Genomic DNA, 15,450 nt, shown 5'->3' with positions numbered 1-15,450 from the left:
AATATATGATAACTAGTTGTACCAGCGTTTTTCTAGATTTCCAAAATCAATTTCAGTGAAAAATTGAGAAGAAATGTTTTTCCCTCTGTGAATACAACTAGGAAAATACTTCATGTTCTAGACTAAATACTTATTATACCCTTATGGGCTATATCTTTTAAAAATCTGAGATGAAAATTAAATTTTGAATTGCCATCTAGAAATAAATTTTTATAGATAGTGTACACATTCGTTCCTGAAAATTGTAGAAAAGGTTTCTTGTCAAGTTCCCCAGCACAAGTGTGAATGCTCTGTTTTTGAGTACCTACTAGTAGTGAAAGGACACATTGTGGCCAGCCAACTCAAATTGCTACCCACATTTAATCATTGTAAATAGAGTAAGCAGAGAGACTCATGTTATATTTTCAGAACTTACATGCTCAATACAGAACTATTCGTTTAAAAATACCACCGAACATTCATTTGAATTAATCTAGATTTCTGTGAAAAATAATATAATAAAAAATACAATTGGTCACTTAAAACTTCTATTACATGAGTATATGAGTTCATGCAGATTTTTAACTTAGTAATCACACATAGCATTAAAGAACAACCAGAGTAAATACAACTTTATAACACTTGGAAACAGTTCAGAACTGATAAATTTTCATTTTGAAAGACTTATAGATTTTACAGAACAAAATTATCTTTCTCAGTGGAAAAAGCACATCTATAAAACACCGACATGTGTTGAACAGGACTTTTCAAAGGAGCAACTAATTGTCCCGCTGTGAAATGAACATGTATCACTGCTAAGCTTTCACCTACTGTTGGTGCAGAATGCATTTTCTGAATGGCTAGATACAGAAAAGCAACAGAGAAACAAGTACTTTGACCAAAACTCGTGGATCACAGAAAATCAATAATGAAAAAAGATTGAAAGAAATAAAGCATATTATCTGGTGTTCTCTTATACATTTGGGATTCACAATTACAAGGGGTGAGCAAATTATTAATTTTTACACACTGTGTACATTTGTCCTTGTTTTATGTTTGTCCAAGAACATGATTTAAGAACTATTGCAAAATGCCAAAATTGACCTTGATTAACAAATGACCCTCACAGGCATCTAGGTGGAGAGCACATCTAATTTGATTAATTGGAAAGAACATAAAGTAGTAATCCATAATAAATACTAGAATAGGAGCACATTCCTTACAGCAAATAGGCAATACTTAGATTATTTACAGGGATTTTCTGGCATGGTACAGTCACAGTCACTATGTGAGGATGGAGAAGTTTAGCCTATCAAGTATACTCTTCGAAGCACCAGGAGTAGACATACTTGTGCAGAAGCCTTGCACAGATGGCCATATACTATATATACAGAATAGTCTGTTTTATAACTACATTGCCGGTGAGAAACTGTGCAATTGCTGCTCTACCACTAGTAAACATAAATCATTTATCACTTCATCTGCGAATATTGTTGCAGTACTTCTTTCCAATTGCTGACACTTGCAGTCAAGATGTATTTAAATTCAAATGTCAACGATGTTGAAAAAAAGCAGGAAGATGTCCACATCTTCATATAATACTTATAGCAGGTCAAGGAAAAGATCCAAATGTGAATTTGTTAGCAAACAATGAAATGTGTACTTCAAAATGTGTTTTCAAAGTTGTAAAACTTTTGGAATTAGAAAGCCACAAGGGCTGTTCAAAATCATCCTAAAAGAACTCACAGCCTGTCTATTCATTTGCGTAAGAAATGCACATTGTTTACCTATCTACCAATTTGCCTACAGAAGATGTGATTCCCTAATAAAACTAAAAGCTGTTATTATGAGCTGTTGATTTAGTCTACAGAAAGTGTCCATTATGTTGAAGAAGTTCTCATTTTTTCTCAACTGATCTTCCTCTACAATCTTCCAACTGGAGTGCATCAACATTTCTTTCTTGATAATTCCTGAGTTTTCAGAACTCTATAGAAGTTATTTTTCCCCTTAAACTTGGTTCAGAATTTTCAAATTCAATTAAAGTCTTTAAATTTTCTTTATTTCAAATACCATGTGAATACTGAAATCTTTTTAAATATGGGCAAGACAGCTCACCTACTAAGCATGCAGTCCCTGTGCTATCATAAAACCTACTCTAAGACAACAGGATTTTAAAATTTTTGTTTTCAGGAAGAAATCAAAACTGTACATTGGAACAAGGTGCCATACTACAAAAGCAGGTCCTTCTTTCCCCCCACTATTCTGGAAATGTAAACAAAAATATTTAAGTATAAAAGCCATTTTTGTACCTTTTTCTTCAAACACTTTTTTAACACCTCAGTGTTATTAGGTGTACTTTATGCTTGGTATAGCAGAAATTCTCTATGCTCATCTAGCTGTTCAGAGGAATTCAGATTTTTCACTACCAAATATCACTGGTAAAGCTAAACTCTTTGGAGGATAAAGGCAGCAAAGAACTGTTCCTATGAAATTCCTGGGTATCTTTCAGGGTGTTATTAAGGGGTAGTTGTCCGTTGAGTAGCGTCAGAGGCAGGTTACAATAAGTATGGTGGTTGCCTAAGGAAGGTACTGGCAAGGTCGTGGTTGGTATCTCATGTTTATAACCTCTGCAACAGTGCCTCATTTGCATTGAATCTGAAGGGTGGAATTCAGGGAGATCAGCTTGAGATGACACCAGAGTGGCTGAAGTACTGGTCACGGCAATAGAGGGTATAGGCTGGAGTTCTCCAAAAAGTCCTTGTTCTGCGGAGTCCAGAACATGGCACCGCGATAGCATTTCTTTTTTCTTGATGGGCATTTCATATACTAAGTGCTTCCAAAACTTAGAATTTAATTTGCTGCTTTTGGGTCCCTTCCACTTGATCAGGGACAGAAGTTTGATGCTGCGCTTTAGTGATTCCACTTCCTGGCAATTCACTTTCCCTTTTAATTCTGTACACTCAATCAAAATCACTTTGATTTCTCCACTGACTAGCATGTTATGGAGTCTGCTTTCCAGTTCGAAAATACTCCATCCCCGTCTGAGAATATAGTCTGGAGTTAGCACGATAATAAGTCTTCTGCTTTGTTCAACATATCTTGTGAGATCTTCCATGTATGCTACAAATCACAGAAAGAGAGAAAGAGTAAAACAAAGACATTGCCAGTCTCTAAAGCATCAGGTTTGCACACTAGTATAGCAAAGATCCAGTCTCTCACTAAAGTCCGTCACATTTTCTTTTCTTGTATTGTACATTCCCTTCCTTAAAACTGAAAAAAAAAAAAAAAAAACTGCTTATAATCGTTATTTTCCTTTCCCTCACCATTACTTACAGTGTTTTGTTGGCTAACATAAACTCTGACTTCTTCAGAGCTTACGTGTATTTCAGTGATTTTTATTTATGTAATCATTTAATTCAAGTCAGGCTTCCAAGCTAGTACTCTAAGCGAACAACTAATCAAGGAGCCGATGAAAAGAGAAATGGATCCTTTTAATAAATGCAGAGTTACTGTATTTATGGGTTTTGTTTGCTTTTCTTCTTTAATTTTATTTTTATTAATATTATTTATTGTAATTGACAAATACTAACTGTATGTTATGGCCCCTAGTTTTCAACTACTAAACAAGGAGGGGGCTATGTATACTAACTACTCGAGAGATAACTGTGATATAGAGATGGTGGAAAATCTCTTTTACAATCATAGCTTGTTTCTCCGATTATTTCTGTCATTTGCAAACTTAGGTTCTCCATTATGCCCTTCAAACCCAGAGATAGGGAAGTGGTTTGTGCCCATGAGTTTAATTGGAACTAGCTGCTTTTGTTCCAAGGAAGAGTGAAGAGTAGAGTCAGAGGTTGGGGGTGGTGTGAAATGAACAGTGAAGGAGTCTACCAACTGAAAAGTATTTGCCCTACTTTGTGGAGCAATTCTGAAAGTGAGGTGAATGTGTTATCTATTGCTTTTACATGGTAGAAAAACACTCAACTGACTCCGGATTTATTTATCACATGAAATAATCCCTTTGGAATCATGCTTCCCAAAGTCTTATCTGCCAAAAAAGGAAACACACACATGTGTTAACAAATGGAGACTTAGACACAGGTGCTACACCAGAGAGCTGTCTTTACGAAGCAGAACACAAGGCCTTGTCTAATGTACAGTGCCCTCTAGCAGAAGCAGTGCTTACAGAAAGAAGCATAGCAACATTTGTCAACACAAATCTGCCCAAGGTTACAGACTGCTTTCAAGGAGTCACATTCAGCACATATTGTGGGGCCACCAAACAGCTCAGTACAAGCAATTTGAAAAGAGAAACTTATTTTACAGATACATATTTTACAGATGATCTCTCTTTTCTAAGGTTTTATTTTCACTACTTGGCAGCAAGAAAACTTTTACAAGTGAAAATGAGCAAACTTTCTTTATACCCTACAGATAAATAAGAAACTTTTAAGAGATACACATAGAATTGCCCATTTAACAATTTGTTGTTACTGTTCTTTGGGTTTTGATTTAATACATTTCAGGATCTTTCTCATGCAGTAGTTACAATGACTGTATCCGTCGGGATAAGGCAGTGTCTAAGTAGACAGGGAACTTTTAAGAATTTTGAGTGTTTTATTTTAGAGATTATGCATTCAGGGGAAAAAATAAGTAGTGAAATCTACAAAAACAAAATGAAACAAAAAAACACCACAGAAATAGTAATTGGGAAGTTATCACTCTGTAATTATCACTTAGAGAACTGGTGAAACAGAAGGGAAGGAAAGGTAGAAAGTTTCAATAGAGTGGAAAAATATTTTCCCAATGTATCAACAGCTCTGACTCTTCATTTTCTTCCTTTCTTTCTGCTCCCAAAAAGAAAGAAGTTATGTGGGAAGCTTCATCATTAGAAGTTGGATCTGTAAGATACAGTAAAATAAACTATCATGCATTTTTCTCATTATTCTTTTCACCTTTCCTCCAAAACAAAACAGAACAAAACCCAAACCCAGAATCATGATATCAGTGCAGGAGTCAATGAAGATACAGTTTTACTGGGTGATTTATGAATTCATTATTAATTTTATAGAATAATTCTTCACAAAATAATTTACCAAGGGGTTACTTTGAGTAGTATTGTTCCCTAATTAACTACAGCTTGTAATTCCATTAAAAAAAATTAAACCTTGTACAAACCTTGTCAGTAACACTCTGTCACATAAAGTGTACCTCTAGGAACAACAGAATTTTTATGCGTTAGTTTGTAGTCTAAATGTACTTTTATTTATTTTTTTATTTTTTTGAGATAAGAGTCTTGCTATGTTACCTAGGCTGGAATGCAGTGGCACAAACACAGCTCTCTGCAACCTCGACCTCTTGATCTCAAGCAATCCTCCTGCCTCAGCCTCCTGAGTAGCTAGGACTACAGGTGCCAGCCACCATGCTCGGCTAATTTTTTATTATTATTTTATATAGAGGGGGGTCTCACTATGTTGCTCAGGCTGGTCTCAAACTCCTGGCCTTAAACAATCCTCTGTCCTCAGCCTTAAATGCACTTTTAAACTATGCTTTTAGAAACTAAAGCTATATCTATACATGAGTCTATCAACTTAAAGAAAAAAAATTACAACCCAGGTATCCACACTTATAAGAGAAACTGTACGCACATGTACTAATTCGTTTGATTGGGATGTCATGGGCTTTGGCTTTGCTAGCTTCTTTTTGGGATGAGGAAAGGAACAGGGTAACATTTTCCCTCCATTAGTATGGTTTTCCCCTTTCATCCATCTATTATATTTTGCCATCTGACAGTTAAGCAGTATGCAATATTTAGGGTTCTTGGGGCTCCTTAGAGACTTATTAGACAGAATTTACATTTGCCCCCAGAAGGAATGCCTGTCAGTACAGGTCCCACTATACTCAGCTGCACAGGGTGTGGGAGTTAAAGGGAACCTTGGAGAGAGGGAGTGGTCCCTGTCTCCTGCATACTCTACTGGCTGTGCTTATTCTGGCAAAGCCTAGTGGAGAGCTGAGGCAACCATCCAGATAATTCCGGCTGAAAACCTCCTGTAGAAGAAAAAAGGTCTAAATTATCCTGGTTTGCCCTATATATACATTAATCATATGCACTAGAGTCAGTCAGTCAGTACATCAAAATTTTCCCTGGGTAGACACAGCCCCAGTGTCCCAAAGAAAACATGAGCCATTTGCTTGGGCCCTGAATCTCGTGTTCCATTTCACTTGGTGAAAAACCAAGGGGAAGTTTTCAGATGTGAAGCCCACATTTCACTTCTTGGGATGATGATCAGTGGCTGGGCAGCAACCTCAATGTTTGAAAGCAGCTGGGGAGGTGCCTCTAAGAGCTGACTGGCTCTAAGGAAAAGAAGGCGAGACTGTGCCCTAGCTTCCATATTCTGGCTTGCTCTCTGTTTTTCTCTCTTTTTCTCCCCCATTTCCCCCTCTCTACCTCTGTCTTTATCCCTTTCTTTTTCTGCCCTTTTATCCTCTTTTCTTTTTACTTCCCTCTTTGTTTTCTTTCTTGCTCTTTCTTTTTACCTATCCCATTGTTCCTCTCTATCCTATCTCCCTCTGCCTCCTTCTTCCTTCTCTTCTTAAGTTTTCTTTTGTTGTCTTTGGGAAAATATAAGAACTTAGCCATCACGGAAAACAAAAGTAAATGAGGAAGAGACCAAATAGGTAGAGTTCATATTTTTTAGTTGCTAATCTTCAGCCAGGGAATTGTTGCTGGCTTCTATGAAGCAAGTGCCCCAGTTTCCCCTTCACCCCGGGGTTGTATGTCTGCATCCAATGACTGTGATCTGGAGACTGATACATTAGGCCCATGTCCTGTTTTTGTATGGCTTGTGAGCTAAGAATGATTTATATATTTTTAAAGAGTTGTAAAAGAGAAGAATAAGAAGATACGATGCAACAGAGACCATATATAATCTATAAAACCTAAAATATTTACTATCTGGACCTTTACAAAGAAGTTTTGCCACCTCTGAATTAAAGACCAAGGAGGGAGGGTGGTTGGGTTTGGAAAAGTTTCAAATAATCTAAGCAGAAACAGGTATCAAGTTAAGACATTGCCAGCCCATAGTTAGTAGTAGTCCCTGACAGGCAGTGGGGTTTGCCCTCATAGGGTTGTGGTTTTTTGGAAGACATTTTAGAAACCTTCAGAAAACGTTTTTAAAAGCTTGTTACCACGAAGAGATAATAAAGAAACGTTTTTCAAAAAAAAAAAAAAAAAAAATCCTTAAATCCACAGCACATATGAATACTCACTAAATCTTGCCCTGACTTGTTCCAGCAAATCTAGCAACTGAGTAGCAGGAATCCCTTAAAAGACTTTTTCCACATAAAAATATAAGATATCCCTTAAATAAAAGGTCACTAAGTCATTTCTTTGCAAGCTGTGGTTTGATGTAACTTCTGATGACAGAAAAGACCAAAAGGGGCTGTGTCTGATAGCCTTCTGTTTCTCTAGACCAGTCTGCGAAACCACAACAGATTATGAGACATGAAACAAAGCCAAGTACATTTAACCTATTCATAATCTTCAACAATTAGAGAAAGAAAAAAGTCTCCTTGAACATAGTTTTGATAGGGTGCTTAAATTGATATAAATTCATTTTTTTACATTATAAGTGCAAATGAAAGAAAACTTTTTATTTTGTCTCTGCTGGGAGTTGACAGAGAGTTAGGAAAATATTCTGGAATAAAATGCCTTGCCACTAGACTCTCCGTGGGATATGTACTTATTAGAGAAATGAAAAAACTATCATGTCAGTAGCACCAGTATTTGTAAAAAGCAAAGAAAGTTGCTACCTAAAGCCTTATTAAAAACAAAGCAAATTCAATTTTAAAATATCTTTCAAGGGTCATTGAATAAAACAAAATTCTAGTGCATTTAGAGGAGAAATAGAATTAGATCTAGAAAAGTGACTTAAAAGCAAATTATGCCATTCATTAATGAAGGAAAAAGGCAAACTGAAGGAGGAAATAGAAGCAGGAAGAATGGTAGCCCCAAAAGAAATTGCTTCTAATGGGAAACATACACTTTTCCAAAAGAATTCAGTACTTTCTTAATTCTCAGGCCACCGAGTCTACTGCAGATGTAGGCAAGAAGGACATGGGAGGAAAAACTCTATATTCATGAATTTCTATGTGGTCTTACTCCTGCCTACTAACCATCTGATTTCTCAAACTAATCATTTACCTCCTTGTAAATTATTTTTGTGTTGACACCTCCACTAATGTCAAGGTCATTATCAGCAGCATATAGGATATATTTTTTAAGAAGGTAAAAGACAAATACTTAGCCTGTAAACAAAAGCATAATTTATTACTTTCCAGATTCATATAATAGTAATTTGATATGCTTAAATTCACAGTTATGCACAGCAGCTATTATTAGTTAAAAAGACACACCATTAGGGTGAGACAGGATGCATCAAAAGAGATAATACTCCACTAATTTTTGGTGAATGTTAGCTAATTTATAGCTATCAACACTATTTATAAAACCTATAGGTTAATATATCAAGACCTAAAATCAAGCCTACATATGTTGCCTATATATCAAAGAAAAATATATTATTCACCACTACATAGTTGGGGAAAATATCACACATTTGCTATAACTAGAGGCTTACAGTGGGTTACTTTATAATGTAGTCTCACTAAAAATACTATCTGAGTTTTATATAATGATTCTAAATACTAACCTACTGGCATAGTTATACACGTTGACTCTATCTTGGCTGATGTTGCTAAAGATTTTAGGTCTTGATTCTGTCTCTGACAGATGTAAGATTCTGTATCTGTTGTTTGCCATGGAGACTGAGGCTACATAATGTTAATTTAGCCGTGTGTGTGTGTGTGTGTGTGTGTGTGTGTGTGTGTGTGTATAGGAAGACTTTTTTTTTTTTTTTTTTGAGACGGAATCTTGCTCTGTTGCCCAGGCTGGAGTGCAGTGGCGTGATCTTGGCTCACTGCAACCTTCGTCTCCTGGGTTCAAGCAATTCTCCTACCTCAGCCTCCCACGTAGCTGGGATTACAGGCACCTGCGACCACGCCCAGTTAGTTTTTGCATTTTTAGTAGAGATGGGGTTTTACCGCATTGGCCAGGCTGCTCTTGAACTCCTGACCTCAGGAAATCTGCCCGCCTCGGCCTCCCAAAGTGCTGGGATTACAGGCGTGAGCCACCGTGCCTGGCTGGGAGCCTTTCTAAATATGTGTGATATTACTTGTCCTACAAAAACCTTTCCTGCCCTCTCCCCTTCCAAATTCTTGGCTTGATAATTCACAGTTAGCTGAGCTAAATTTCTTAGGCAGGAGTTTTGTTCTCTATAGTATGAGGGTCCTAATTAATTTTGATTAGTCATTGACTCAGCAGCTAACATGAATTTGCTGAGACCTGATGACTACAGGGAATTGTGTGTATTTACAGTTCTGAGTTTGGAGGCTATATTTCTAGTAATGAATCCTGTACTTTCACATTTCACCTGTGGGTGAGTGGGGAAGCATGACAGCGTGAAGAATCCACTCTGAATGCTGTCCACATTTCTGTCTTCTTTCTCTTCTCTCTTCACCTCTTCACAGAGAGTAGAGGTAGGGAATGGGACACATTTAGAGAAGATTGAAAGAAACATAAAGTGGAGAGTAGCAAAGAAAGCAAACCTGCAAAATACCGTCCACCTCTTTCTTTCTCCCTTCTGAAGCCCTAAAAGCTTGTAGTGTAACTAATTCTCACTGGTGCAGCCTTAATGAATATGGAACAAAGCCACTTACTTACAGTCTTTTCTGTGTTTCCTTCAGTACTTAAGACAATCTTATCCTGGTTTTATACTATGTTTTTTGTTTGTTTGTTTGTTTAAGATGCCTGTCCTTTGTGCCACCCAAACAGCAGATTTCCTGAACGAAATTCTACATAATCAACTCTAACCTCTACCTCAAACTTTGATGAGAAACATTATTCTATTGACCTCAGTACATTGCTAGACATATTGAAGTACAGTTTTTTCTCTCTTGACTTTAACATGAAGGGGATGGTGGACACGTTCAATTTTATTCTATGTGAGTAAAGTTCACACAATATGTTAAATTTCCATGATTGTTCACGTCACCCCTCCCTCAAACTTTTTAGGTCACAGACATCAGATTGTCTGGAAAACGATTTTATTACTCCCCAAAGACAACTTAATTAAATGGTGTCCAATCTGTTCGGCTATTAGAGGAACTAGTGGCAATGAATGCTTACAGATCCACGTACAAAAATGTTTTTTTGCATGCCTCACTTCAGAAGTAACTAGGGATCATCTGACACCAGATGTATTCTCCAGTCATTTGTCATTTCATTGTCAACACAATCACATGGCTAGTACTAAGCATTAAAGAATTGAAGATTAGATTAGTGAGGAAAGTCTACCAAATGCAAGAATGTAATCAGACATTATACTTTTTCCCTTAAATTACTGAAAGTCTTAGGATTCCTTCATGGAAAATTGAGCATAAAGACAAATGAAAAGATGATTTGACACATGAGGCTAAATTCATAAATATAATTTAAAAAGATGTGGCCAGTAAACCATAAGCATGATAATATTTTTAGTTTTCTAGTTTATTTCTTGAATGCAATCATGCATGAACAACTCACATAGGGATCCTCATAGTCTTTCTATAAATAGAAAGGGAAATTGAGGTAAAAGCCTTCCAAGGATTTTTTTTCCTCTTCAAAGTCCACTTAGACATCTGTAGCTTTTTCTAAAGCTTCATCCAAAACTGGCTTAATTTATAATTGTTAATAAATATTGCATATGCACCTTTCAGCACCTTACTTTCTTACTTTTAAAGGGAAACAAAGAGTACAGGATTGGGTTGTTTCTACTTTTAGTTTTAGAATGCTATTTTCTCCATCTGACCAGTGGCCCTCAGCCTGATTCAATAACTTTTTACATTTTTGGTTTTTATTTAATCTCTACAAAAACACTGAGATAAGATAGGCCCAAGAGCCTAAATGGTACTCATCCAAAAATGTCCCCAATCTCAGGATCTCAATTGCACAGCTGGGTTCTGTTGGTCACATGTCAGCTTCACAGCACATCTGTTCATTCCTCAAGGATCCTCTAGGCCCCATGAACACAATGTGCTCTGTGTAGAGTAGTTTATACCACAAAAACCAGCAGCTGCATGGGTGAGAAAAATCTCTACTTCTCAAGTTTGTGTCTCTAGGCAGTTTGAATAGGGTGGTTTCTATCTGGCTTTCTTCTGGTTGCCTGTCACTTCTGACATTCAGATGCCTGTTGGCAACAAAGTTGCTTTCGCTACTCTCAGGGACAGATGTTTCTAGTCTGGGAAAAGACAGACCAAACTTTTACTGGAAAGCAAGAATTCTTGCCATATTTAGGCACCCAACCTGAGAAAACATAAGGAAGATCCTGGCCACAGGCTCAAGAATGGAAAGGTAGTCACTGCCAGGAAAATAATGTCCAGATCGGAACACTCAGTTTCAGCATTTAGGAAAAATATTTGCATCAAATCTCCCCATCTCTGCTGGTTAATAATGGCCAAAGGACAACATATTCCTGGTAGGGCATGGGTGGCACAGACACCCCCAGCTCACCTTGGAAAGTGACATCTTTGTAACCAAGATTTCTGAGAATTCTTGGTTATATGAGAGAGAGAGAGAGAGAGAGAGGGAGAGATTTTCATGTACTTTTGAAACTGTGTACATTGGAAAGGTTTGTGTGTTGATGAGGTTGAGTTGGAATACCGTGAGAGTAGTACAAAAAGACTGAAGATACATCAAAAGTGAAGACATTAAATATGAATGGGTTTATATCATAGATGTCATTAATTTGATTCACAGAAAATTATTGTTGTGGATCAAGAATGATTTTATGAAGTCTGCTTTCATAGTCCTCAAAGGCCTCATTGCTAGTTTTCAGAGGAAGGAGTAGTCTTAGGTCAACATGTTTTAAATGAGATGTGAGGGACAAACACAGCTTATAATACTGTAACTAGGCTTCCCCCCCCCCACAGGAATGTGTCTATATTTATATAGTATAAGCTGTTAAATCTGTACCAATGGTTGAAAATACAGACCACAGAAGCTTCTTTAATAACACATATACACCAAGTCCAAAATGTTCTACTCTGTCATTCATGTGTAAATCAAGTATATTATTCATATACTTCATTGACTTCCTGAATGCGTGCTAAAAATGCCAAGGAAAAACTCGTTAATCCTAACATGGTGACTGCTCAGCTAACTCTAAAATGTTGATGGAAAGGAAAAATTGTCAAAGGGCCTTTTTAAGAGCCTCTGCAGGTTACACTCACAAATCGGAATTCAGAGAACATGAATTTCCTCGTTCAGGAAGGAAGGATTAAAATCAAACACCCTCCAGTGGTTGCATCTAAAAACTGCATAGTTGTCCCAAATGGATTACTTGTAAAAGGAGTCTTCCTGTGCACCATTGAGGACCCAAGATCCAAGACCCTACTCAGTCTGATTTTAAAGCATTAAAAGAATTTTCTGTGGACTATAAAATCTCTGCCCATCCTGATGACATTTTTCAAACAAAATCAATAAACATCTATGAAGCATCTAATGAGCTCAAGTCTTCTGCTATATGACTATAGGGATACAAAAATAAATGAGATACAGTCCCTGTCCTCATGGAGTTTATAATCTTGCTGGCTAGAAAAGACATAAATAGATGAAAAGCTAGTAAAATTATTTTAAAATGCAAAATGTCACAGGAGTACAAATTTACTGTCAAATAAGTGATTATACACCATGAATTCTACAGCTGGAGAGATTATTACGGACCTTTCACAGAGGCAGTGATATGGAGAAGGATAAGTAGGATTTGCAAAGTCATAGTCAAACATGAACAAATGCATTACAGGGACATACAATGTATATCAAAGGCACAGTTTGGCTAGAGTGGAAAGTATGAGTAGAGGAAGTGGTAGGAGACAAATTTAGAGGATAAATCTGGGCTAGCAAAAGATTGTAGAAGTGTTTAGCTAAGGGTTATAAATTTTATCCTGTAGTAAATAGTGAATGATTCATTTGTTGAACACAGAAGTGACATGATCGAGGAGATGTACTTGATATTAGTGGGGCTGAATGGATGGGAGGAAAGATAAGGAAGGTAGAGGGATAATTAACATTGAAGGAGTTAGATAATTAGGGCCTACACTAGGATGGAAAAGTGAGAATGAAAAAAATGCAAGGGACACTGGATTTGGGAGAAAGACACAGAAGAATGAAAAATGACTCTGAGGTATCAGGATGTTTCTTAGAGAAACAACAAATGTAGAATAGTATTTCAAGTCGTAAAAGTGGGGTATCAGGATGTTCCTTGGAGAAAAAATAAATATAGGATAGTATGGGGAAAACTGCAGAAAGAAAAGAATGAAGGACCATGATAAGAAGCTTGGGGAATTCTTAAATTTGTGGAGGAGGAAAAAATAAACCAGTAAATATTGCCTTCTTTGTTCCTTTCCATGCATTTCTAAGTGTGCGTACTAACGTGCACACATCAACATACACAGACATAAATGAACCCTAAGAAAAGAGATGAACAATCAAAACCCATTTGTTTCCATTTGTCTCCTGTCAGCTTAGTGACCAAGGCGGCCTGCTGGTAATCTGAATAAATGTTATTGAGGAGCAGCATGATCTAGCAGAGTGAGAACCAAAGTCAAATAAATCTAGGTTCCACTGCCAGCTCTACCATTTGCCAACTGTTTGATCTTGGACGATTTTGGGGTTTTGCTTCCTCAGCATGAGGATGTAAGTACCTACTCTCTCACAACACAGGGTTACTGTAAAAATGAAATGAAGTAATGTATGTGAAATTATTTTATACACTGTCAAGTACTGGTAATATAAGCTTTTTATTTTGTTATTATCACATGTTGAAATTAACATGTTATGATTTATAGTTACCAGTTCAATCTTCCCCTCTCAAGGATATTAGTACTTATATGCAAATGAGTTCTAGAACTTATATTTTCCTCAATGGCATTTTAAGCTCTTCGAGAGCAGGGACTATGTCTTAGATTTCTCTGTGTTCTCCTTATACTTTACTGTGTATGTGTATGCACTCTGGACGTTAATGGGAAAAAAGTACATATTTTGACTTGAAACTGAATTTATTCTGAAAGCCTCAATATAGCTTTCAATGTGTAGCATAACTTAAAAATAGCATTCAAGCCTAGCATTCAAGTGTCTTGAAAATAATTTAAGTACACAGTGAGAGTGCTGTACCCAATGGCCTCATATACCTTTTTAAGTGAATTTTTCCACAAATCTGGAAATAAGTGACAAGGCATAATGAATAACAAGGTTGAAAGGCATAGATTCAAAGCCATTAGTGACAATAATTGTAGGTATAAGTAGACGTTCAGTGACAGAAGACTAGCTTTGGAACTGAAATATATTGAAAAGGCTTTAACTAACTTTTACAGATTTTTTTAAAAGATCATAATGCTTTTCAGGATACTAAGGCAATATAATAAAAATGACCATTATGGCACAATTTAGAAATCATACCCAAAATATTAGTGAGAATGCCTTTAAAAATATTCAGATGCTAGAAAGTCAGAACATAGACATATGGGAAAAATTTGGATTTAAGAAACTCTACTATGAGAAACAACTGTCTAAATACTTGGCTCTGATGTTTGAAGCCTTCACATAACATCCTAAAAGAAACAGAACGTTTTAAACACAAAATTTGAAAGTACTTACTTCCACTTGGAATCAGGTCTCTTTCTGGGATGAAGAGTTTATATCCATAGTGTTTTTCCAGGACATCTGGCAGTACTTCAAGAGCAAACTGCTCTTCTTCAGGATTGTCACAGTCTAAAGTATCTTGGTCCACTTTTGTATAAGAGAGATAGGCATCATATTCCTTGTTGTCTTAAACATAAAGAACAACAAAAGGGTTGTAACTATTAGCAGGTTCTCTTTGAGTACTAAGAGGCAGGAATAGCACAATAATTAGTGACCGTCTTTAATAATTGGAAAAAAATAAGTCACATGCCATGATATAGGAAATCTAATCCCTTTCAAAATAACCTAGTCATATGATATGAATTGAAACTTATGCAATGGGCCACCTATAGTCAGAACAGAATAAAAGAATTATTATTTGTGACTTTCAGTGACTATATGCATTTGTAATACTCAATGATGTGTGAATGATTAGCTCAGTGTGTTTGAATGCAGGACTAAATAGACCAAAGTCATGGATTTAACCCCTTTATTTTCCAGTTGGCTTGGCTCTGTTACTTGGCCACAGACTATACCTTGTTTGCACAAATATGTGCAAAAGATCCAACAGGGGCTGGGCCCTAGAGTGTGGAAGATTGAAATAATCCAGCCTTGCTCCTGGAGACACTGTTCACAGCACATGCCATAGTTCCAGTTGGTTAGTGTCGTCATCTTCATATACAAAAAGCAGTTCA

The 15,450-nt window shown here is 36.6% G+C and overlaps 1 protein-coding gene across 1 annotated transcript in view; it reads right to left on the bottom strand.

The window, feature by feature from the left end:
* Positions 1–2,230: 2,230 nt before the first annotated feature.
* Positions 2,231–15,450, bottom strand: part of IL1RAPL2 (interleukin 1 receptor accessory protein like 2) — a 1,126,326-nt gene continuing 1,113,106 nt past the window's right edge. The window contains exons 10-11 of the mRNA XM_032757406.1: positions 14,732–14,902; positions 2,231–3,099 (exon numbers count right to left, since the gene is read on the bottom strand). Of these exons, the coding sequence (XP_032613297.1) occupies positions 2,402–3,099; positions 14,732–14,902 (869 nt within the window). The 3' untranslated portion in view covers positions 2,231–2,401. The remainder of the gene's footprint in view (positions 3,100–14,731; positions 14,903–15,450) is intronic.

Source organism: Hylobates moloch, unplaced genomic scaffold (assembly GCF_009828535.3).
Source record: "Hylobates moloch isolate HMO894 unplaced genomic scaffold, HMol_V3 SCAFFOLD_7, whole genome shotgun sequence".
Taxonomy (NCBI): domain Eukaryota; kingdom Metazoa; phylum Chordata; class Mammalia; order Primates; family Hylobatidae; genus Hylobates; species Hylobates moloch.
The sequence above is the reverse complement of the archived record's forward strand: the minus strand, read 5'-3'. Positions and strand labels throughout refer to the sequence as shown.